Source organism: Microtus pennsylvanicus, chromosome X, assembly GCF_037038515.1.
Source record: "Microtus pennsylvanicus isolate mMicPen1 chromosome X, mMicPen1.hap1, whole genome shotgun sequence".
NCBI lineage: Eukaryota > Metazoa > Chordata > Mammalia > Rodentia > Cricetidae > Microtus > Microtus pennsylvanicus.
Genome location: NC_134601.1, coordinates 57,090,462 through 57,116,087, shown reverse-complemented (window position 1 = coordinate 57,116,087; position 25,626 = coordinate 57,090,462). Strand labels below are relative to the sequence as shown.

Sequence of the window (25,626 nt, the reverse complement as noted above, 5' to 3'; positions counted from 1 at the left end):
CTCAATGTTTATTTAAAACATGATTGACAAAATACAGACAATTCTCCCGCACCACAACCTTAGTTGAAATTTGTTCCCTTGTCCCTAAGGGTATCCTCCCCTCCCTCCCTCCCTTCCTTCCTTCAAAAAATCTGTATGGGTGTTTTGCCTACAGGTATGTCTGTGCACTACTTGAGTGCCTGGTACCTACAAAGATCAGAAAAGGCAATACAACACCTTGAACTGGAGTTACAGATGGTTGTTAGCTATCATGTAAATACTGAGAATCTAACTCAGGCCCTCTAGAAGAGCAACAACTGATCTTAACCTATGAGTCTTTTCTCCAGCCCTGTGGGTATTCATTCTTATTCAGCATATAAAACATCAATTTAAAAAAAATGATTATTTATTCTAGGTCTGGCCATCTCCAAAGATACATTGATAAATAAACAATAGTAGTTATTAAAAAATGTAACCTGAAATTATAATTACATGAAACAAAGCCAAAATTTATAATGATATGACAATATAACACAACATTTCCAAAGCAGCAGGCTCTAACTGCATCAATTTAAATATACTCTGACAATATAACTATGGAAAAATATGAGCCAGATGTCCAGTCTATTTAAAATGAAACTTTGGTTACAGGTCCACAAACTTCTTTAGAGTCATAAACCTTTCAGAAATGATTATGCAGAAACACTTTTATAGGGAGTTGTGCTAAGACATCATGAATGGGATAATCTGTTTACAACTTAGAGCATGCATATATTCTTCAAACTTCATTCTCAATTATCTTGCATTTCTACTCAAAATAAGGTAGAACAACTTAATTGGGACAATATTTTACTATAGCATGAGAGAATACAAGTGTGAATACAACATGAGAGAATATCTATAAAGAGAGATCTATTTGAGGCTTTGTTGTGAACTAGCCTTTAACATTAACTGTAATACAGCCAAGAAAATAAGATCTAAAAATTGTAGAAAAAATCAGTGCTAGGTTAAAGCATTAACAGAAATAGAGTAAAAGTGATTATTTTAAAGTATATAGGATAACAAATTACTTAGATTAATAGAGATGGGTTTAAGATATAAGAGCAAGCTAAAAATATGCTTAAGCTATTGGCCAAATAGTATTGCAGATAATATAGTTTCTGTGTGATTATTTCGGTCAGGGCAGTCATAGTAGCCTCCTTACAACAGGTGTCTAGAGGGCTAGGTAACTGGATCTGAGTACAGAACGTCTCTTCATTTGGCTTCAAGTTTAGTAACAGTACTTTTCAGGCCTTAGCAACTTGAAAAATCAGGTTTAAAACTCAGCAACAAAAGGACAGATTATACTCTCCTGCTGTTATTTCACTGCTATAACTTCATTCAATAATTGGTAATTAAAGAACACTCAAATTTCAATACTTTCTCATTTTCCTACTGGAGACCTAGCACTAAAGGGCATAAAAAAGCCTATCAATCACACATGCTGTTGCTTGGCAATTCTAAAATACATTAAAAATTTTTAATTACATTCAATTTTGTTGAGTCTTAACCCAAAGTAAGTGTGTTTTTAACTGACACATACAAAGGCCTTCCAAAAGGCTCTCGGCACCCCTGGTATAAACCAGAGATGTGTAAGAATCTTCTAGTTGTGATTGTTTTCCATCAAACTTTTTATTTCTACCAATTTTGAACAATTCATTGAAAAACATTAAATGCTTTTTGAAGGCAACTAGAAATGTGGAATAGTTTAGGTTGTCAAGGAAATAATGCAGCTACATCAACCGACTTGCACTATGTCCTCACTCTAAGAATTTCTCAACAGCACTGATGTCAACAGAATCATTTTGTATGCTCTGTTTCTTAAATCAAATCTTATTAAGGAAATGAGTTGCACTATTTAATCTAAGATATACGACTACTGCTTACTTAATTTTAAAAATGAGACATGAGATGTGGAAATCTTTTCACCCTAGTCTTTTTTTATGACGTCCAATAAATAATATAATTCTAATGACTAGCATTTTATGTTCATATTCTTATCTGCATTCTATGTGACTATGTCTACTTGAAAAATTGATGTCATCAATATTTTTCCAATGTTTGCAAGAATCAGAACACAAAAAAGTTCTTGTGTAGTGTTCTCATGATGCTTTCAACACAAATCCAGATTATAAGGCTATAACTGAACAATTCTATTTTTAATAATAATTTCATTAAGTCTTATTGCAAGGGTTTGAGAGCTGCCTATGTTACATCTACATTACTATAATACACAGAAAGAAAATTATTTACCCAGAGATAAATATAGTTTATTCAGATTAAAAGAGCTTAGTTGTAAGAATGCAAAGTGCATATCACTTGGGTTAAATAGAATAATTTCTTACAATCCCTATACAAGCCTAGTATGACTATTGATCTAGATTCATTAGAGTAGACACTTGAAAAGATTTACATCCCAGAAACTTGTGAACATGTTAAAGATAAAAGGAGGATGTGGACATGTTCAAGGCCAAAAAAAAAAAAAAAACTAATATTCTGGACCTTGATATATCAAAACTGTCTTGTATTGCTCAGGTGGCCAAATTTAATTACATAGGTACTTAAATGAAGAAACAGAGTAGGTCATAGAGTAATAAAAAAGGAATTCAACTTGTTGACTTTTAAGATGGAGGACAGTCAAAAACAAAGGAATGCCGTTCCCTCCCCCTCCAGAAGCTGCAATTCTCCTTTAGCTATGGCCAGCAAGACAATGGAGATCTTAGCCCTACACCCACAGAGAACTTCATTTAATCACTGACAGGAAATGAACAGGAACAGGTTTCCCCCAGAGTCTCAGCCCTGTTGACACTTGCATTTTAGCCTGCTGAGACCAGTCCCAAACTTATGATCTACTAAATCGTAAAATAATACATTTGTGATGCTTGAGGCCACCAGTACACATTGACTCAATAGTAAACCAATAGAAAATTAATAAATGGGGAGTTTTAATCTTTATTGAGTGCTTGTATATAACTGAGCAAGAGGATAATATTATCCTCAAGAAAATATTAAACATCCTGAGTAAAGAAGTACCCGTGGAGAGTGCAGAAAGGAGCATGCTGGCTATAGCACTGTCCATGGTAGCTAGTTTCCACGGGGAACTGGGGTAGACTAGCACATTAAGAAATTACACAGGCCAAGTGTGGTGGCACACACCTGTATTCTTAGCACTTGGGAGGCAGAACTTTGTGAGTTCCAGGCCAGTTTGTTCTACATTGTTAAGTTCCAGGCTAACCAGGGCTACACCAAGAGACCCTGTCTCAAAAACAAACCCAAACCCAAATGAACAGTTTTAGCAAAGAAATACAAGAGACAATAGTTAATACAGATCAGAATAGCAAGTAGTGGAAGTTTACCCAGTATTTTCCTACAGCTTTTCTAGCTGGCAATCTGTGGGTAAGTTCTCTCAGTTACCAAGCTGTTTCTTTCTTTTGATTCTACTAAGGCACTATCCAATTAAAGTAGGAAATAAAAGGGAGCAAGCACATTGTCTGGAGGGGTAGGTCAATGGTACAGACCTTGCCCAGCATCTTCAAAGCCTGCATCCCATACCAAGCACCACCAAGACCATGAAACTTAATTTAGAAGATGTGAAAGCCTTCACAAAAGCTATGAACTCAGGTATCCCTGGGTTTAAATCATGGCTTCATTTAGCATTTTGATAAATCATACTGAACAAGCTAATTACCTTACTTGAAACTCTGTGTCTCTGACTGTAAGAAGGAGAGAATACATCTATGTATGCAGTTTAAGAGAAGAGTCATGGAAGGGGCTTAGCACTTTCATAGTAGCGCTCAATAAATTCTATTAACTATACTAAACTAGGATTTTTTAAATGGGATAAATTCTCATATGAAATTCAGAGCATCTGATATACATGATAAAGTTTTAAACTATTTTTATTGTCTTAATGAGGGATATTATTTCACTTCTCTACCGAACCACATTTTACCCAGCACTCTGAAACAAGTTGGGCACGCTCTCACCTTAGTAGACCATAAATGTCAAAATCTGAGTAAAAAATAGATACCTTCATCATAGTGAGTTATGTCAGTAAAAATATTTTACTGTAATGGAAAATGATATAATGTCACTTTAAACAAAAATTCCATTACATAATTTAGACGAAACTATTGCTGCTTGGAAAGCTATGATTACTACTATGTTATAAAAAGCATCTGACCAATAAATTATTTCCTGTCTAACATGAAGGATGGCTTTCCATTTTGTTGTTTAAAATGATAGTATCTGGTTTAAGCATAAATTGATTTATTTTGAATACTATGCAGTATGCATCTTAAAATTTGGTACCTATCTCTACTTTGTGCCCCATTAGACTCATGCCCATTTTTCTTCAGTAGTGTTTTTATTGCCTTCAAATCAGTTTACCAAAATTGAAAGCACTTAATGCTTATCTTGTTTCAGATTTTTCACAGACGTAAAACATGAATAAAAACAGAATGGAAGATGAAGGATAGTCATTCTGATTGACTGCAAGGTCTGTATCTAATACTCAGTAGTTGTTCTTGGCATGCAACACACTCAGTGACTGCTGAGTGCCACTAATGTAGAATATGGTGGCTCCTGATTTACACACACACACGTTCAGAATATACATTCAGAAGCGAACATTCCAAATTTTGACCTTTTCCTATATTAACCACATGCATTATGATTGTCTCTTGGGACCCCTGGAGAATCAAGAGTTACAGCTCACATTGACACATTACAGACCTCACAGTGTGCTGTGATGGTAGTCAGAGATGTGTTAGCTGTACTGAAGTCATTTTTTTTTTACTTGTGATAGTTTCAACTTATAAGATGACTGAAAAAGTCGTATGTATTTTGAATACCTAGAATAACAGCTATATGCCCTTTTTGGGATAGACTTGGAGAAACATACAGTAATACACCCACTACCTTTTCAACTGAAAATATCGCCTGCAGTGCTTATCTGTTAACTTTAACTGCAGTAAAGTTATTTACACAGATATGTGCCAGTCTCTTACTACTTTCTTATTCCTCCCTCTCTCAAATTTGGATCTACACACATCTTGCCTAAATATTCTGTAAAGACGAATGGGTGTAATTCCTAGTAACTGTGATTTTCCATGACAGTGTGGAGATTTTCAATTCTGACTCTGGCCCCATTATGGGCAGCCACTTTGCAGGGAGGGGTTCTGGGCAGCAGCATCCTTTAAGAATAAAAATAATGAAGCAAAATAAATTCTTAGCAATTAAAATTCTTCGAAACATCTGAATGTGAAAGAAAGATAGCTTTTTATACATTGTTTATGTGCAGTATTGCTCACAAGTTCGTTAAAAGGCTTTGAGACGTTTCTTTAAAAATGCACAATGGGATTGACAAGAAAATTTTAGCCTTACTGGTACATGCGAGACTGAAAAATCTTAAGTAGCTAAAAGAATAAATGTTGATAAAGAGGAGATGCAGTCTAATCATAAACCTCCGAAAAGAAAAGTTTGCGAACATTAAAGCAGAGGGCGGCCTTCCCCAAGCGGGACCACATTAACTGTATCCCGTTCCCAGGACCCCCAATACAGCCTAGCATAGAAACCCTGAGAACAAATGGAGCACAAAGTGCCTGGAAACCATGACACACCCGACAGTTTCCAAGCTTGGCTGCATTCAAGAAATACTGTAACTCTCCTAGCTCCATGAGGTTCCACTGGCATGAGAAACTGATTTGTACAATACAAAGAAGAGCCATCTATGAATGAAGGTGCTGCTCTGGGGACGATGGACAAGGAGGACATGGAGGGCCATCTTTGAGAAGTATCACTGGAGGGATTCCTGCACTAATTAAAGGGAGTGTCACTTCTCCAAATAACCTCAAAGGTCACTGGGGTTTTCTATTAATAAATGATAAGGTAATCGCTCTGCAAATCAAGACACTGCAAATCCCTAACAACCATGCCACATGAGTTACAAAGCAACACAAATTAGTCTAATGCATTAGTTACATTATCTATTAACATCATTTTGTTATGCGGCAAAAACAAATCAAGCAGATACATAAGAAAAGTTTATGTGCTAACTGTGAGAGCAATTAAATAATCTTTCTTAGTTTTCTGGTTTTTATTTTTGTTTATGTTTTTGAGACAGGGTTTCCTCTGTGTTATTTTGAAACCTGTCCTGGAACTAGCTCTTGTAGGCCATGCTAGCCTTGAACTCACAGAGATCCACCTGCCTCTAAATATTCTTTCTTAATTTGAGACTATTTTATGTATTTCAGTAGCTAAGAAAGTGTTCTCAAACTCCAAGTTTTGGTTTGTATAACAAATTAGTAGAGGACAATCTTAGGGCAAAGAAAAGAAAGAAAATATCAAAAGTATAAAATATATGTTTTTGTTATATCTGTCTTTTGAATCATCCAGAAATGGGGCAAACTAACATAGTATGTAAACTGTTTTCCTCAGGAAATCTAAGGACTGAATTTTATTGATTAAAGAAATTGCTAAGAATTACAACAGTTTACATATTCAACCAATTTTAAACAGAAAGCTAACTAATTACAATTATAGGGACAAAGGGAAAATAAGATTTATTCTTGTTTAAATTAGTTTACTTATATCTGTCACCTTTTTTCCTGAGAAAGGTAAAAATCTAAGGAAAAGATCTCATAGTATCCATCTTGCTAAAATACACTGTTACAATGCACCATCTAATTCTTACCTAATTATTTTCCTCCTTCTGGCCATACTTCTGTTACTGATAAAACTTGCTGTTTGTGAAGAAAAGAAAAAACCATTGCTAGAACTAATACTGTTTCAGTGTGCCTTCAGAATCTAACAATGCATTAATCCTATAACACTGGCCTGAAGGAGCCATTCGCTGTCTTAAAACAATGAATACCAAAACACTGGCAAACCCCTTAGATGTGGTTGCTCTTTCAGCTTTATTCATTTAAGGCAAATGATAAGGGAATTTATATGGTGTGCACCTGCCAGGAGCAGAGTCTCTACTAATGCACTTTCCACTGACCAGGAGAACCTCCCTGAGGCTAAGGTTGAACTTCAACTTATTGCTGAACAGACGAGTAGCACAAATATGACACCAAGGACTCAGTGTCTATTAAGACAATCCCTCCAGACATCCAGATGTTTGGCATATCACTCTGCACATGTTCAAACATGAAGCTAGAGGAAGACTATGTCTATTCAGTAAACAGGGCCAAATAATTATCCTAAATCTCTTGTCTCCACCCAACATATTACAACGCAGTTGAAAATGTATTTTATGCTACATAAAACATTTCAACTATCTACAAAAGAATAACAAACATGAACTACAAAATCTACAAGGAATAAAACCACTATTTCTGTTCAATGTTTACAATGAATTAAATGCTCTGTACTGTAGCTGATGCTGGCATAGCAGCCTTGACCAGCACCAAAGCAAAGCTGGAGCTAAACAGCACTGAAGCTGGGTTTGGAAAGACAATGGTAGAGCCTTCACTTTCTGATATACCTGCTGAATTCCCACAGTACATTGGCACTAGAACTAAGGACACCTGGTTTTAGCAGTTCAATTCTTGGTGAAAACACTTGTTTCCAATCAAAGTCATGTAAAATGTATTTGACAAATCCCACTACATAATGATAGAACATTGAAAAGCATTGTTTGGGTTGCACAGGCACACATATGAAGAGACTGTCCATCAACTGTGAATAATTCTAGATTCCAGATTAATCAAAATATTACCTGAAATTCTAAGATAGGATTTTATAGCTCAATGTCCAATAGATCACAATACACCAATGTGTCAGAATTTAACTATTCCATTGCAATACAAAGACTTTAAAGAGCTACAGCAACAAAACCCAGGATTTAATGCCAGTCAAACAAGTCTAAGAACAAATATTGGTACCTGATCCAGTAATTTAACTTATTTTTTTATAATTTGGAGGGTTAAAGTTTATGCTAAACTTAAACATCATTTGTGTACAGAAAAGATTTTAGAGTATAAAGCACTGATTAAAAACACAAAGTAACCAAGATGGCTTCTTATTTTGGGCCAAATGAGTCAATGAATTGAGACCTAAAAGTTAAAAGGTAAACAACTTACAGACTCCCCAAGTGAGTCTTTTCCATAACAAACATTCTTTCTCTCCATGTATATTCAGTTAATATGTGGTAGTAATGCATTTATAAAGAAAAGCAAGCTGGGATCAATTTAATAATATTTTCTGGTACCAGTCCAAATAGTCTAGCCTAACCTTTAGCTCTTCAAACATATCAATCCATCCTACCCAGGCGTACTACTAGTAAATAGCACTCACCACTGTAAGATCACAGTATTTTCTAGTTTTCTTTTCTACACCAGGTCAAACAGATAAATGAATTCTTAATCGAAGAATGATGTTCATTAAAATTTTGTATTACTTTGTATCTGAGCTTCTGCCTAGTAAGAATTAATAAAATATGGGCATGTATTTCATATATAACATCTCAAAAAAGGGCAAACCACCTACAAAAGGAAATACATTTTTTTTCATCTGAACAGTGAAGTAAAGCAAAAATACTATAAACATTAATTAATATTATTCATTTGTAACCTAGCAATCTTTGCAGGGTTTTGTTTTGTATATAATCAAGTGGCTTTTGGTTTACATTTAATCATTTCTCATTAGCTAAGATTCTTAAAATCAGGAAGCCATCCTGTTTTCTCAAATAATTGGAAGGAGCTCCACTAATTGTCACCTTCCATTAGTTTGTGCTTTTGCTAAGTATAGCATCTGAAAAACAAACATAGCTGCTGTCTTTTCACAAGCATCCCCTACATGACTACACTTCACCAAAGGAAAAAGGAGTTTACAACCCAACCCGATAAAATAATTCGAACACAAACATGGAGGCTCATGAAAAATGATCTAATAATGATTCTGAACGATCCTCATTTCTTTCCTTGCTTTCTAGGGAAGAAGTTCAGGTCCAGGGGAGGCAGGAACATACTTCCTCAGCAGCTGAGGAATATCTTTCCAAGGAGCTGGCCACTGTATCTGAGTTTCTCGAGAAACTAAGTTTAAAAATGGCAACTCACAACAGCCTTCTAAACACAGGTTTCCCCTAAAGCAAGAAGGATTTTCACATTATGACTGCTAAAAAGATTTTGAAGGGAACTTTCAGAGTTCAAACACCGCTATTAACCAAAAGATTTCCTTCACTCATCCCTCCTCTAGAAGAACAGGATTCCGAACAATACTTCCAAAGAACACTTCATCATATCTCCTGGATTTTGTTTTTAAGCTACAGTTTAAAGATTTAAAGTATTTCTTAATTCCAAACATATTTTTCAAGGCACTTCTCTAGCTATTTAATTAAAATACATTTCCAGAACAGCTGTTTGTAGAACACACTTTTCAACCTCTGAATGTAGGAGAAACTGCCATAGAGGCAAGGGCCACCCGAATCTGAACTTATCACAACATGAATGAAAATTGAGAAAGATGTAATATCACTCATTCATTAATATTTATACAGAACTAGAAAGTAAAAGTCTTGGCTGAAAGACTCATTTGATGAACTATAAATGTTTCAAATCCATCCAAAATAATACACAAACATTTTCATACTTAGCATATCACAAACATCAAACATCAGCAGATTTTAAGCCATCACACAAAAGAAATCACAGTATTTCAGATATAAAAAATCTCAAATATCACATGCTAAACATTAGTTTCCTTATACAATCCCTTGGCTATATCTGCAGAGCAATGATTAGATTTGCATTTATAACACTTTAAGTAAAAACAAACTCTAGAAAACAAAAACAATGGTAATGTGGGCATGCCAGAATCTTTGCATGCAAGCAAGCTTGAGGGTGGTTTTTTTGTTTGTTTGTTTTTGTTTTTTTTTCTTTTTTGTTTCTCAATCTTGTCAGTTGGGGGATGGTGCATTTGCAATCCCCATCCCACATTTTACCACACGGCAGATTCATGAATGAAATCCCACTTTAACATCCTATTTTCTCTCACTTACATGTATGCTGGAGAAAGTGGAGTTGACCTGGATGTTTTAAGCACAGGAACTGAGAATTTCCAGAGAGCAGGAGAGCTCGCTTTCCATTTCAAAGGCATGTTGTCACCACGGTATTACAATAACAGTAAACAGCGTTTCCATAACAGACTACCAACTAGCACTTCCATTCCACCGTGGACTGACACGGCAGCCGCGGAGAACAAGCGAAAGATTCTGCCAGTGCCCCTAAACCGACGCTTCCAATCTCTACAATAGGACTGAAAGGTACCTCCTTTAAATCCTCCTGTCCCCTAAAGCAATAAGATGATTCTATCCTTCCAACTCACAATAGTGCCACCTTGTTAGGAAAGTGTTGACTGCAGCGTGTGTGTGTGTGTGTGTGTGTGTGTGTGTGTGTGTGTGTGCCCTGTACTGTGCATAGTACACAATGCAGCTTTACTTAATAAAAGCAGCTATGGTGCTTTAAAAAAGCTTGCAATACCATTGTTCTACCTTAACAGGGATACTGCAGCATTGTACTATGTTCTGCACCTATTAACCTGATTTCTGACCAATAGTAGCAGGAAAAAAATAGATGGGTTCCATATAAGAATGAAACAACATACCTACTCAGAATACATTTGTCATCCTCTGAACATTCTTCTTTTGAGCTGCAACAATACAAATGGGATATAAACCTCAGCATAGCCTTAGGCCACAGCTAATAGAGATCAGTGAGTAAGTTCAGCAGCCTGCTTTCCTTCTGTGCAAGCTCTGACCACACAATACAAGAATGCCATTATGGGAAAAGCCCAGTTAAAAAATGCCAGGTCCTCTGTTTTCCAGTTAGAAAAAAGCAAAATGTCAGAGCAAATATAAACTGCTGAAGAACTCTGCGCACTCTTCTAGTAGCTTCTGATTCAAGTTGCACTCCTTTCCTATTTTTATTTCCAAGCCGGGATGAGCAAAACCTCATGCATCTACAACATGCTGTGGTAACACGAGTATCTCTCTAGCTTCTGCAGCAGAGAAGTACAGAATAGCGCGCTCTTAATAGCAGCCCTCGGAGGGGACGCTATCAACAATCTAATTCAATACTGCCCTCCCCTTTTTCCCCTTTTCTCCTCCCGCTCACCCCCCTTACTCCTCCTCCTCCCCCAAACAGCTCACAAATTGTCTAGCGGAAAGACCGACACTGCTGGCCAAGCAGGTGTCCAGCAGGGACCACTCCACAGCTCAGCAGCGGTCCAGTAACCTCTTGGGATTAGCAAGTGTCAAAGAGGTTCCAAAAATTAAAGCTGCTGTAAAAGCAGCTTGAGGGATTTCATGAAAGCAATGTCAAATAAAGGGTTCATCTACATTGTTTTAAAATACAGCCTGAAAACAGTGTTGTAAATAATCCCAAAGTGATTGGGTATTTTGCGCTTTTAGTGAAAGCAGCAAAATAAATTCACCAATTTTCTATGCGATTTTCAAAAGTAAAAATAGGATAAATTAATACTATGTGAGACTCTTTTTTACAAGCTGCAAAATATTACTTCTCACATGAGCAAGTTGCTGTCTCTAAATATCTACCTTCCTATCACCCATTTCTACTAAAAATAAAATTATCTTGTCTCTATCAATGCATACTTACTAAAGGCAGACCACCAATAACATAAAAGTCACTACCTTTTAAAAACAATAACCACCACAACAAAGAGCTCATATTTATTCTTATATTCAGTTCCCAACAATGAACAATAAACTTATACCTCCAGCCCAAAATTTTGACTTTCAGAGATTCTTTCTAAATTGCCCCTGGTTTCTAAGGACCAAGACTAAGTCCTTTAAAAAGATTTTTCATTTGTATAAAAACAAACAAACAAACCAAAAAACTACAGATGAATTTTTCTATAATAAAAAACTATTTTTAAAAATCCTAAACACATCATCTAATACACCAGAAAGACAGCATAAAATCAACTAGAATAATCACAACTCCTTTTTAAAATATAGTTCATTATAGAAGCAAAATCCATTTTCTATGAGGTATAAATACAGACATAGAAGTGGTATTTACATGTATATTAGTATCTGGAAAGACAAGGTTTATTTTGAAGAAATGACCAGTAATCCACAAACCTTATAAATATTAAATTAACATCAGCCATCAATACCTTCTGTGTAATTTTTATTCTATAACACATTAACTACTTCTCAAAAAAGCCAGAAAATTATATTTCCAACTTCTTTTAGAACTCAACACAAAACTCTCTCAGAGAAATCTTTAAATGAATCAAAGAAAAGAATATTCGTCAATATCTTAGCAGCCAAAACATACTTGATTTTTAAAAAATTCACAAATACAAATATATCCTAGTCAGTATCTCACTTTGGAAAATGTTAAGGTATCTAGCAAAAAGGCCTCAGAAACGGCAAGGCAAGTTGTTAGAAAGTGAGTGAAGGAAAAGCACATGAAAAAACATGCACTGACAAGCATGGATAGAGACACATATACATGTACACATCCTCCTTGGAATGCCTCATTCCAAAATGAGTTTCTAACAAATTTGCAAAATCTGAAGCACGTGCAGACATTTCAAAACATTAAACAAAAGTAGCAATATATTAGCTGTATGTAGTTAAGAGAAGTATATTTTAGAAAGGCGATTTGGAATTTTATGCTTATGACAATTCTACGAAGCAATAATTGCAAATGTGATTTCACCTTCTGAGAACAGTTACTCCTAGAATTGTACCAAACCAGTTTTTCTAGTAGTTATCTGCCCAGAAGACACCTTAAGGTTGCCGAATCGAAAATAGGATGAGAGTTTTACAACTTTCAAAAGTATACAGTTGATGATCACTTTCTTACAAATCTCCTCGAGGTATCATTCTACTCTCAATAATCAACTGACTAAAAAAAAAACTTAGCAAACAGACACTGTTGTCTAATATCACTAAGTGCCAAGAAGCCAATCAAAATCAACTATGTCAATTTTCAATCTAGATTTCTGAGAGGCTTGTGTTAAATAGAATAATTTTAATAGTTTTTCAAAGTGAGAAGAAACCAACTGAAACTGTTTCCTTACATCCCATTTTTACCATTCTTTAAGACTCTAAACCCACAACTTGTTAGATATAATGTGAGCATTTATTTACATTCAGTTCTAGGTTTTGGATTTAATAAGTTCCAATAAACTTTGTAACTGTCACACACAAATAAGCATTATCCCAAGGACATAAGAAATGATTACTCTAAGTAGAAATATGGTCTGTGAATTATTGTCTATTTTAATCTACTAAACAACACCATTTCTCATATATCATTTGGAAATAAACTTCACTCAGGTAAAATTGCCCCATTACAAATTAGCAGTATCAAAGTTTACTAGATTTCACTCTCTTAGCAGAGTCTAATAGCAAATATTAAATGTAGTTATAATTGGCATTATATCCTAGAACCAAAAAATGCATCTATATATTATAAAGGAAAGAAAATTATTAAATATGCTTTCAAAACATAATTTTACTAAGATTCAGCAAAGCACTATTTTAATACTGAGATTCGTAAATGTTCCTCAATCCTATCACAGAAAGACTTAATTTCATTTACAGAACACTTGAATGTTATTATATAGCACTGTATAAGACAGAAGGACAATGTATCTAAAGGATATTCCAAGTATTTTATGAACATTAATTACTTAAGTAACTATGAAATGTGCATCTCAGAGACAAAACAGCCAGAAGACAATGATGGTTCTTGGTCAAGGCCACATAGAGAAAGAACATTCTTGGACAACTCCTACAATACAGAATTCTATGGCTTCAAAAGTAGGAAAAGATTTTTTTTGTTCGTCTGTTTGCTTTTTCGAGACAGGGTTTCTCTGTGTAGCTTTGGCGCCTGTTCTGGAACTCACTCTGTAGACTAGGCTGGCCTGTGTCTGCCTCACGATTGCTGGGAATTAAAAGCATGAACTACCACTGCCTGGGTGGAAAACATGATTTTTAGAACTGGTAGATTACCTAGAAACTATCTTTTCCAGTATTCTCATCGCAGAGATTAAAAAAATTGGAACTCAGAGAAGTTGATTAATCTAGTTTCATAGTGCTGAGTAGTAAAAATTGCTCTCAATCTCCTAGTCCAGGATTACTTCCGTAGTGTTCCTAAACTATTTTCATTCAGAATTTCCATTAGACTCATGCTTCTATTCGAAGTGAGCCACATCCTATAATGATCTCAGTATATTCCAAAGAAACAAGGACATCTAAGAGATATTTAATCCTCCTATTGGATGTCCCTGGAGGACAGAAATGGGACGGAATCACCCAAAGGGAAAGGTAGATTATATACAGAACCACATCTGAAACTCTAAGTCTAGAACATGGAGAAAAACGGTCATGTGGAAAATAACCTAAGCACAACTGAAGGCAGTCTTAGTATAGCACAACAGAGACGACACAGATAATCTTCTTGATTCTTATTCTTAGTATAAATATTCCTAATAATTTATAGACATTTTCTTACTGACTACTACAGGCTGTCGTATGAGTTCATCAAATGAATTCACTGATACTTGAGTGTATAATTTTTCTATTTCTTGGTAGGCCTAAAAACACCTCTTTTCCTACCAATTTCTGTTTAACCTTGTGGAAGTTACAGCTAAAGACTCATAGCAGTAGACACTGTATACTAAGTTACATACTTCATTTATGTATGTAAATGTATGTAGATGGCAACCAAATCTGAAATCTGGCCAAGTAAGAAAAAAACACAACAATGTGAACAACACATTTTTCTAGGGAAATAACGCTTCACATGTGTAGTTATATACATGTATGCAAGTATCTTTCACACAGTAAGATTATATGGACTTGTGTATCTTCTTAGTTTGTTTCCATAAACTTAAATACAAAATATGCAATATATTTCTTCGTAGATAACTCACATATACAGCCTTGTTATAATCCATCTCAAATGTTGCTCACAGATTACTACATTGTAATAGTCTATTTTGAAAATTTCCCTAACAGAGCTACATAGATACACATGGTCTGACAACATATCTATAGAGATATGAACAATTACAGCTATGACCACTTCTGACATAGAACCACTGTCTTATGTTCATATTCATATGCAAGCACAGAAAAATCCATACTCCATGGTAGCATAAGTAATATGAAGGGCAGGATTCTTTAATAGCTCCAGTGGCTGAGAGTAATATGTTATGCAATGGTAGAACAGTAATATAAACAGCTAGTAGACTAAAAACTGGAGAACGCGCCAGGCAGTGGTGGCCCACACTTTTAATCCCAGCTCTCGGGGGGCAGAGGCGGGCAGATCTCTGAGTTAGATGCCAATCTGGTCTTCATTGCAAGTTCCAGGACACCCAAGGCTACACAAAAAACTTGTCTTGAAAAAAAAATAATGACACGCAACATATGGAACCGAAGATGAAAAAAGAAATTTGTTGGCAAGAGAGGCAATGGCTGGCAGGGGAATGGAAAGAACGTCCTGATTTTCACATAAAACGTTTATAGTTGGAAGTCCTACTTGACTGCTATCTACATACTTTTACTAATTAATTGCTAAAATGTATCAAAGAAGCCACAGGTTTAGGAGAGGAGTAGGCGTGGGTGGACAAAGATACCCAGGGACTATATAAAGCAAAGAAGAAAGTTCCAGTTATTGAAGAACCAAAGGACCCAGAGATTCTGAATGTACTCACTCTGCTGCTAAAGCTAAAAATGATTAATGTTGAATGGTAAGTTCCGAAGTCCTTGCCTTCCCTGCTGCCTACCTTCTGGTAGTGTCTACATTATATCTTTCTTTTTTCTACCCTTCAGTCTTTTAAAGTATTCCCATCTGTTCAGAATTACTTTAATTCCAAACTAGAATGTCTGTATTTACTAGGGGCGAGTAGTAGTAGAAAGAAATGATGGAAGGAGGTCACTGAGGTGTGCACTGGAAAATATACCTTGGCACCAGTCTCTCCCCTGCTCTTAGACACTGTGATGTAAGCAGTGTCTATCAGATGCTCCCAGCACCGTGATAGTCTACCTTGCCCAGCACCGTGATAGTCTACCTTGCCCTCGATGTACAGGATTCAGCTGACCTTGAACTAAAACCTCTGAGACGAAACGGTTTGACTGAGGTATTTGCCACATTGATGAAAAGTTGACCAGCTCAGATACCATCTGGATAAAAGTAAGTACATGTTAAATAAAATCGTCCATGATATATACTTATGGAGCTAAAATAATCTATTGAAAAAGCTGTGTTGTCACCTTAAATAATAATCATTTATCTGGGTAAATACCTCTCAGCAACTTTCTCAAGATATCCTTAAATTACTTTGAGAGAAATAAGACATTAAGCTTCAACGCTTATCCAAAATCAAAACCATTTGAAAATGCACAGCGTGGCTCTGTAAGAGAACATTAGCATGTTCAAGCTAACGGGATTAATAATTAAATAATTAAAATAAAAATCCAGAGTAAATGCACAGCGTGGGGTAGGGAGTGGCTCTGAGAGAGAACATTAGCATGCTCGAGCAAACGGGATTAATAATTAAAATAAAAATCCACAGTAAATTTGGACGAACAATTATGTCTCTGTTAAATAAAAGTATTTGCACTTTTAATGTTGCAGGACTTTGTTTTTATTTTGGTAACTTTATACAGAAGCAGAACGAACCAAGTTAAATGGAGAAAATACAGCAATCTTTATATTTGTACCATCTGGGTAAAAGTAAACTAATTCATAATAATGATTACTTATGACGGTTGGAAAATTTCAATAATAAGCACACTGTATAGCAAACATAAAGAGTGCCAATCAAGGAAAGCCAACACTTCCTATATTCTATATTCGAAATAGCTAGTCATTTATAAACCTTTCAAACAGTAGATTTGCTTCAACATTCCAATTTTAATTAATGACCTACTATTACTCCTTTGGAAAATAAATACTTAAATGCAAAGATTCCCGTGAAAAAATTGCTGTTTTGGCTAAAACTGAGATTGGAAGATTACCTGATTATTTCATCTCTTCCTTTCCCTGTTTATTAATCCGGGGTATAGTGCAACTACATTTTTGGGGTTGCCAGCAGGAAATCCTTTCCAAGTAAGCTGATTCCAATGAGTCATTAAAATTATAAAATACTATATTAAGCTGCAATAAAAGTGCTATGGTTTACTATTACTGTTTTCTAAATTTATTCATTAAAACTTTAAATTCCCTATACATATATCGACTGAAACTGCTACTGTCAAAAACTGAAAGGTCAACTGGCAGTGGCGGCACATGCCTTTAATCCCAGGACTCAACAGACAGAGGCAGGTGGGTCTTTGGGTTCAAGGCCTCCCCGGTCTATAAAGTTCCAGGTCAGCCATAGATACACAGAGAAACCCTTTCTCAAAAAACAAAAACAAAAAAAAAAGAAAGAAAAATTCATTTGTGTATGGGGACATATGCCTCTCTAGTCCTAGACCTTGGGCATCGGAGACAGGAGGATTTGAGGCTAGCTGGGCTACAGAGTAACAAGACCAGGTCTCTAATAAATAAATAAATAAAGATTTAATTGTATTAAAAAAAGAAAAAAAATCTTCAACAACAACTCCATCTCAAACCTGGACCCAACGACCCATTGCCATAACATGAATCCCAACATTTCCCATCATTTGCCTTCTATGGAAAGTCCTGAAGACTTAGTAACTTAATCAAGATCTCTATTTTTGTGACTATTTCTAGAGTCTTCTCGTTTTCTAATTTAGAATTCTTCTCTTTTGTGATTTTGAGCACTCCAAAACAGGTAAAGGATACCAAAAAAGTACTGAAATATGACAAATATATGGTGTTTGGTCTAAATTACAGAGGCAGGTTTAGACACTACAGAATTTATTTCTTGTCCTTTATCTCATGTTCTATTGCAATTTTGAGTAAAAATAGAACACATCCTCTAAGTTGACCCTACATTTAAGCTAAATGTAACCTAAATTTTGGTTTTCTACTTGCATGTCTAAGATTGTCTATAGCCACTAATACATTCAGAACTACTTAATATCTTCAAAGTACGTGCCTAAAATAATTGCTTACTCCCCACAGCATTCTGAAGCTATGGACAACTTCACGAAAGCACATTTTCCTATTGGCTAGTACTGGCTAGCAGTCACGATTACTTCTTCAGTTTAATCTAAGTTAGATACTGCTGAACGTTTTTATCAGTCATCCACTAAAGGGTTTGAGCAAGTTCCCACAAAATTGCAACATATTAAAACCAAATATTTGTGCTTGGAGGTTTCCAGAGATACATTTTTTCACGATTCAGATTTGTAAAGTATAAAAAAAAATTGTAAACAACAAAACTTGAAGAAGTAGCCAGACTGAGCTTAAATTGCTCCTGCAGAAGATAGGGAAAACATTTTATTTAAGACCATGCAATCATGTCAACTAAATGCATCTTTCTACCATGGCCTCTTTAATATATTAGTCACTGTACATAGTGTCATATAAAGGCTTTATAAATCACAAATATCAAAATCAATAATTTACTGTTTAGTCAAACCCCCATTTAGAGAATCAGCATGATGAATTGGTTGTCATGAGTAAGCATGGAAAACTTTGCTAATGTTTCAAATACACAGAAGAGCACACGTGACCAGACTGCATAGTGCGCTCAGTCTCATCCGACACATCCAAAGGAGGAGGAATACAGGGATGTTGTGAAGCTCTGACCACACAGCAGTTTGGACAGCCTACTTTTTCAGAAGTTCTTTAAAAATATTTTCAAATTAAAAATCTGGCAAAATTTAGCTATTAAAATACCAAAACTTAAAATAATTAAAATACCAAAACTTATTTTTCATGTCTTAGTGACATTTTCCTCTGCCTTTTACCTTCCTTAAGTTTAAAACAGAGACACAAGCCTTTCTAAAATACCTCAGCCTTCAAAAGTCACAAAAGCCACGGTGATCCACTTCAGGCATCGACACAGAAATGTGCACAAACGCTGCCTTTCATTCCTCACCCGTCTGCCCCTCGCCCCAACTGGCTTAGCTGATATGCTTTGACATAAAGCACAGATTCTGCTGAGAGAAAGATGTTCTTCCCTTGGCTCTTCAAGAGTCAATAGCGAGGCACAGCAAACTTTTATACCTTTAAGGCAAGCGCTCTCAAACATTAGTGTTTGAAGAATCACCTGGGGTGAATAAAATGTCAAAGTCTGGGGGCGGGGACTCATACTTTGCATTTTAAACAAGTACTCAGACATATTATCACACCAGGTCTAATAGGCTTGGGGAAAGGCTGCCTTAAAATCAAGGTAACCAACCCCTGCCCAAGATACGCAAGCCACAGTAATGTTCGGGTTCCTCTCCATCAATGGACCGACCACCTTAGCACATTACATTGGCTGCTCACCACTGCCAAACCAGTATCCACAGCCCTTATCATGCTCTCCCACATTCAAAAGCGTCTCAGGTCAGGGAGAGTCTGAGAGCAAGATGCCCAGATGACAGAGGCAGACAGACAGATGCACAGTGGCAAAAAGTGTGAAGTACAGGAACGAGAAAACAGTGGGAGTCAGACTGATTATGCAATCCGGTTTCAAAGTTAGCCACTGGTTTTAAACTTCGTCCATTAGCAAAATTGGACAGAACAAGAGACCCGTGGACTGGCTGCAGTTCTGACACTAATTAGCTTAATGACCTCAAGTGCTATTTTTCTCTTCTGTAAATTAGAGGAAAATGCTACTTCCCTTGTTTATCCCACAGCAATGATAAGAAAGCCAAATGAACTTAGGTTTGTGAACTGAAACTGCAAAATACAAAACAACACCACAATGCAAATATTATTAACACAGTTCTTAATCAACACACCCTAGACATCAGTGGAAGATTAATTGATAACTGAATGTCTTCAAATACCTCAGGGTCTCTTATTAAATAAATTCTTATCAGAAAAAAACAGGTACAGAAAAATGTAGACCCTTAGACATACCCTGAAGTTGATTTTTTGAATAAATCCTTGAAATCGGCTTGTTTTAAAGACAATTGCCTCCGTCTCCTGAAAGTGGAGTGCAAAAAAAAAAAAATCTGGTTAATTGTGACTTTATTGTATCTGGTTCAAAATTTTCAATGCACAACCTGAAAATATTTAATGTAATTTAATAGGCCATATTTGTAAAATCTAAACACTTAAGGCCATACAGAACAGTTTGCCACTATATAAATTAGTTTTACAAAATGTAACAGAAAGTCATAAGATTCAATTTGTTTTTAGAAGCTTTCTTAATATTTCAGAAACTATAAAATTCTGATTGGCATTAAGTACTACATTGGTTTGCAGCTGATCTATAAGGCCAAGCTAATCAAATTAGCATAGAAGGAAACGGTTTTTTTTTCCAGTAGATAAACTTCAGCCTTTGGAATGATTTGTCAGTTTTTTAGCTTTTTACACTTAAAGGTCAGCTCTTTTCTGATACACTGCTTTGTCATGAAGACCAGAAAGCAAATGACAGACATTTTAATCATTCAGAGAACAAATGGCTCATGTTCTTCTAGGTTAATTTACTACCTTTTTTCTTATTTCCATACTGCCTATAATTAATAAAAACAGCTAAATAGATGTACAATCCCCTGTACAGTAAATTTCGGGGATTTTTTCCGTGAAGTTTTCTAATATAGCCAGCTCCTTCGGAATACACACACGCACACACACACACGCACACACACACACACAAACACACACACATACATACACACACACACACACGCATACATCTCAACATTGGACAGACATTCTTCTGGTACTGCCTCCGGAATGCAGTTTTAAAAATAGAGACCACTACCAGAAACACTGCAGTATATGCTGCTGACAGTCAAATATCCTTAAAAAGATGACAATTTGCTGGCAGATGTTTGAGGCACTCCAACACAATGCATAATTTATTTGCATTTATTGCATTGATGTTGCTATCAGCTTATACAAAACAAACATTAGCCTTCCCTAATATTTTCCTCAAAATAAGCCATCTCGGAACTTTTTTTCTGGATCATTTCACAAGCATTAGTGCATTATTAAAGTCATAACTAGATTAAAGTCTAGAGAATCTTTAGAAAGACCATGACAAAGACATTATCCAAATATCCTCTTAAGTCAAAGGGCTCTCTACAAAAAATGACGCTGTCGAGAATTTTATTTCTTTGTGAAAATGATATATTAAAGACAGTGTCTCTTTAATGGAAATACTATTTCAAAGCTTACTTTAAAAATGCTATACACAAAAATATTATGGTTAAATAAGAAAAAGGTATAATAGGTTAAATTCACATTTGTCATTACTTCTTATTAAGCCTTGCCAAGCAAATGCCAATTCTATTACTCCTATGCATATAATATACTAAAATATCTTTAAATACAGGTTATTTTATATTCTTATTAATATTATTCCTTTTCTTTGTGTATATAAGAACAATCTGGTGTGCCACCTTCTGGTGACTAAGTGAAATTATCTATCTCTACACAAGTCCCTATTCTTTATTTTAACTTTTAAAAATACATATTTCTCAACCTGCATTACATTTATGCTATATAAATAAATCCATTCCAAAGTCTGAAGTAAAATAAAAATTCCTTAGAGGTTTTGTAAAAGGAAATCAAGCTTTACACACGCACCCTATGATTGTTACATGGTTACCAATATGTCTCCTGAATTCTACAATACATATAAAATTGATTTTTATATACCGTTACACAGCCACATCTCAAAATAACAGGCATGCCATTTTAATGAATAAGTAAGAGTAGTAAATAAAGGAAAAGAAAGGTTTCTTACCAGTAAGCCCATTTTTCTCTTAAGGTTTGAACTCTCATCATTTGTCATGTTCTTGTGGATCCCTCTCTCATCAAATTCTCTGGAGTTTTAAAGTTAAGAGCTGTGATGCACAGCTAGGCTCTGCTACTACACAGTAGCGCACCCTAGTGCCTCTGCCTGGTATAACACTTCAGCTGTGGCTCCCAGAAACAGAAACAAGCCTTGCAAATACAAAAGTCCATGTCCCGCACATCTTGCCTTGATCAAAAAATTAGTCAGTGCAGTAGAACTACTTATATTTCACATCTAATCTCCTGATCAGAAATGAAAATGGGAACTGAGTGAATCCAGAGCTTAGAAAGCTGAAGAGGAAGAAAACGCTCCTCTCCCAGCAGAGGCAGGGTGAGATGATGCATCAGGAGCTCTGCCTCAGACAAAACATGTTTACCTCAAAATAAGCTTGTTTTTGCCAGGATCAGGGTTCATTATTTGTAATATGGTCTTAAATCTTTATTATCTTTCACACTTTCCTCTATACCACAGATAGTATTAAATCCTAGCCAGTCATTAAATACTGTATTTTTTCTCTTACATCAATTTTCCAGGAATCTACCTCCTATTGGTTTGTCTAAACAAACAAGCTACTTCAAAAGAAACGCATGTAACTGTTCTCCCCGCATCTCCCATTTTAATGCTTCAATCATAGTATTTCTAGATCACTCTTGAATAAAGCTACATGCGATAAAAATTTTAGTATTCAGTGAGTACTCAAAATTCATTTATACTCTTGGAATTACCTGTGTTATATACTATGTGTACTGATACTGATAGACAAGTGAACCAGAGAGACAGCTTTTTTAATCTCAAGAAGCTCCTGACTGAGGGGGGGGAATGAGGCAGAAAAACATGGTGAAGAAGCTTTCGTGGCACAGAACCAGGGTGCCAGAGCAGAGGAAGAATGAAAACCGTGTTGCAACTGACGCTAAATACTGACTTACAGCTGGCGGTGGCTGAGTGGCTGTAAAGAAAGTGGCAGTGTTGAGGGACGTGCATTTTAAGGCATACAAAGGACCACAGAGCAGAAGACAATGCATGACAGTGAAAAGATTTGCATTGTATCCTTTGTGTTATGAGAATCCATTTGTTGAGTGAGTGGATGGATCAACAGCAGAATTAACCAGGCAGTAAGTGCAGCAAGAATCCACTACACAGTGGCTGGCTGGCTCTTTCAGCTCACTGCTGTAGCAGCCCAGAAACAGCAGGCTGTCGTTCCCTCCGTCATAACCAGTTTTCTTTGTTCTTTCTTGCTTTTGCTCCACAGGTCCTCCTGGCATGCATTTTTACCCCCTCCACCTCCTTTTCTGAGAGAAACCCACCCTTGTAGATTTACCCTAAATTGTACTCTTTTCTGTAATATCGTCCAATTTTTCTTAAGAGGGGCTTGCGTTATTCTAATGTTTAGCATGCGATACATAAGAAATCACTTTGATCCTATGCTCATTACATGAAACAGAATTGATCAAAAGGGTGACAATAAGGGCAGAAGGCAGAGAATGGGGCCGCATGAGCTCAAGAAACCCACTTTTCCAGATTTCAAAGTACATACCTCTTCTAATAACTTCCTAAACCATGCTCAAACCTCCAAGGAGAATATAAAAATGGTGGGGAGATGAGCCCTGTTAGACAGGAGCTTCACTTTATTGCTAGGTATATCATACCTCTAGTTCCAAAATTACAGAGGACAGATGAAAGATGCCAACAGAATAGCTGAAAGATGGACAAGTGACCTTTAGAAAACAGCTGTTAAGTTGGGGGAAACTGTGACCATGTTTTATCACTAGCAGTAAAGCAAAAGTATTCACCTTGAAGGCATTCAGTAAACTAAAGGAATTCATGAGGAGCACGGAAAGAGATGGGAAACAGGGTGAATTATTTGATCCTGCTTCAATATCTTCAGGGACAGGCTGTTAAAGGAGAATACCTACGTGTAAGAAGAGAGCTGTAGTTTTTAAAGGGTTAACTGTTTTGCTGGGAGATTAATATAGAAAGAGCTGTCCTTAAGTGTGTGAATATCAGTATTTTCACTCTATGGAATCACATCTCATTTTGCCCAATGTCGAATACTCAGTAAGTATTCGAGCTTTGTTTCACCCTGTTGATCTTAAGATTTATTCAAGGATACAAAAGCCATGATGTTTTCATTTATGTCAATAATGAAAGTCTTTTCATCATAATCATTGCTTTTATGTTCAAATGAATGAAGAGGAAGAGGCTAATAATTTCAAAACGTAGCTAATAATTGAAAGTGTATGCTCTCTGACTTAAGATTTCCAAGATAAGAGTTGTCTACATACCCTTTTCTTTCATTGAGAGCTTTATACTAATTTTTAAGAAAATAATTAAATACAGAGGAAAATACAGAGGGTATGTAACTTTGGAAATGTCCCATATCTTCTCAAATAATCTTCAGGAAGGATTAGTAGTTAGGAGGACATAAAAACTGCTTAATTTGTCTCCAGAATAATGTTTTAAAACTGCACATTAATGATATCAGGGACTGAAAACAAAGTAAGTCAGACCATTCACCCATTTAGTATAACAGACAACAGAGTAACTATTCTAGTATTTTCTTTAGACCAGACAGGAAAGACAGATCAAGTTTACATTATCATTTCATTAGAATAGATATTTTACTGAAATTATTTTAGCTAGATAATTTCAAGGTTGTAAAGGGAATGGGGGAGAGGAGTGATTACAAAAAACTACCAATGAAAGCCCATTAATAAGTATCGGATATCTGTGATTAGTTGTAACAAGTGTCTACTAGGCTTACGATAATTCACTCCAATTTCACATTAAATATCATCTTCTTATCACATTCATGACAGCTTTCTGGCTGCTGAGATGTAAGATAGCTCAGAACATGGTTGAAGGGAGGTTGTTTATAGAGCTTTCTGTCCTTAAGTCTATGTATGGCATATTTGGAAAATCATTGGTATAAAGAAGGGTTAGTCTAGGAGCTGACAGCCGACAACCAGGGAGCCTGCACTTAGGTTCTGACTGATCTAGGTCCTCTGTGCCCATATTACAGTTGTGTAGCTTGGTCTTTTTGTAGGACTCCTAATAGTGGGAATAGGAGCTGTCCCTGACTCTTTTACTGGCTTTTTGGAACCCTATTAATGTTTTATATTAAAAGAAATTATTCATATTCCTATAGCTCCCAAGTTCATACTACAGGAGAATTACCAGATTTCAGTAGTATTGGCATTCAATACTATGGAGCAAAGGAAAGGGAATGGAAAAGAAGGCTTTTACTGCTACTGATAACTTGTCTGTGGATTAGGGGAGAAATGGGAAAGAAAGCAAAGACTAGGGTTTCGTAGCATTCCAATCCTACAGAACAAAATCTGAAGTGTCTTAGATATCCTTAGAATAGGTCACAACTCAGGGCAGTAGGGATGGCTCAGTGGTTAGGAGTAATGGCTGTTCTTGCAGAGAACCAGGTTCAGTTTCCTGACCAAACCTGGTGACTCACAACTATCTGTAACTTCAGTTCTGGAGGGAGAGATGTTCTCTTCTCGCCTCCATCATTAAACAGGGACATGCATGCTGCACATACATTAAGGTGAAACATTCCTATGTGTTGGATAGGTCAATGAATCTCTTTGTTAAAAAAAATCGTATAGATCCTGCAATCTTTTCTCCCCATCTTCTAAAGAATTTCCAAAACTCTGCCTAATGTTTGGCTGTGGGTCTGCATCTGTTTCCACCAGTTGGTCTCTCAATCTGGTCAAATGTGATGGCCAGGGGTCAGGGACACCA

General features: G+C 36.0%; 1 protein-coding gene across 11 annotated transcripts in view; it reads right to left on the bottom strand.

Annotated features, from left to right (window-relative positions):
- Positions 1 to 25,626, bottom strand: part of Klhl13 (kelch like family member 13) — a 170,321-nt gene that overhangs the window by 45,259 nt on the left and 99,436 nt on the right. For 3 of the 11 annotated variants that reach the window (XM_075957356.1, XM_075957357.1, XM_075957358.1), the window contains one exon: positions 19,989 to 20,054. The exons of 3 other annotated variants lie outside the window; for them this stretch is intronic. In XM_075957356.1, the coding sequence (XP_075813471.1) occupies positions 19,989 to 20,054 (66 nt within the window). Of the gene's footprint in view, positions 1 to 6,712; positions 6,726 to 10,021; positions 10,248 to 10,626; positions 11,089 to 11,170; positions 11,285 to 19,988; positions 20,055 to 21,825; positions 22,245 to 25,626 lie in introns of those variants that run through there. 5 more of the 11 variants (XM_075957359.1, XM_075957367.1, XM_075957361.1 and 2 more) reach the window with 5 other exon arrangements.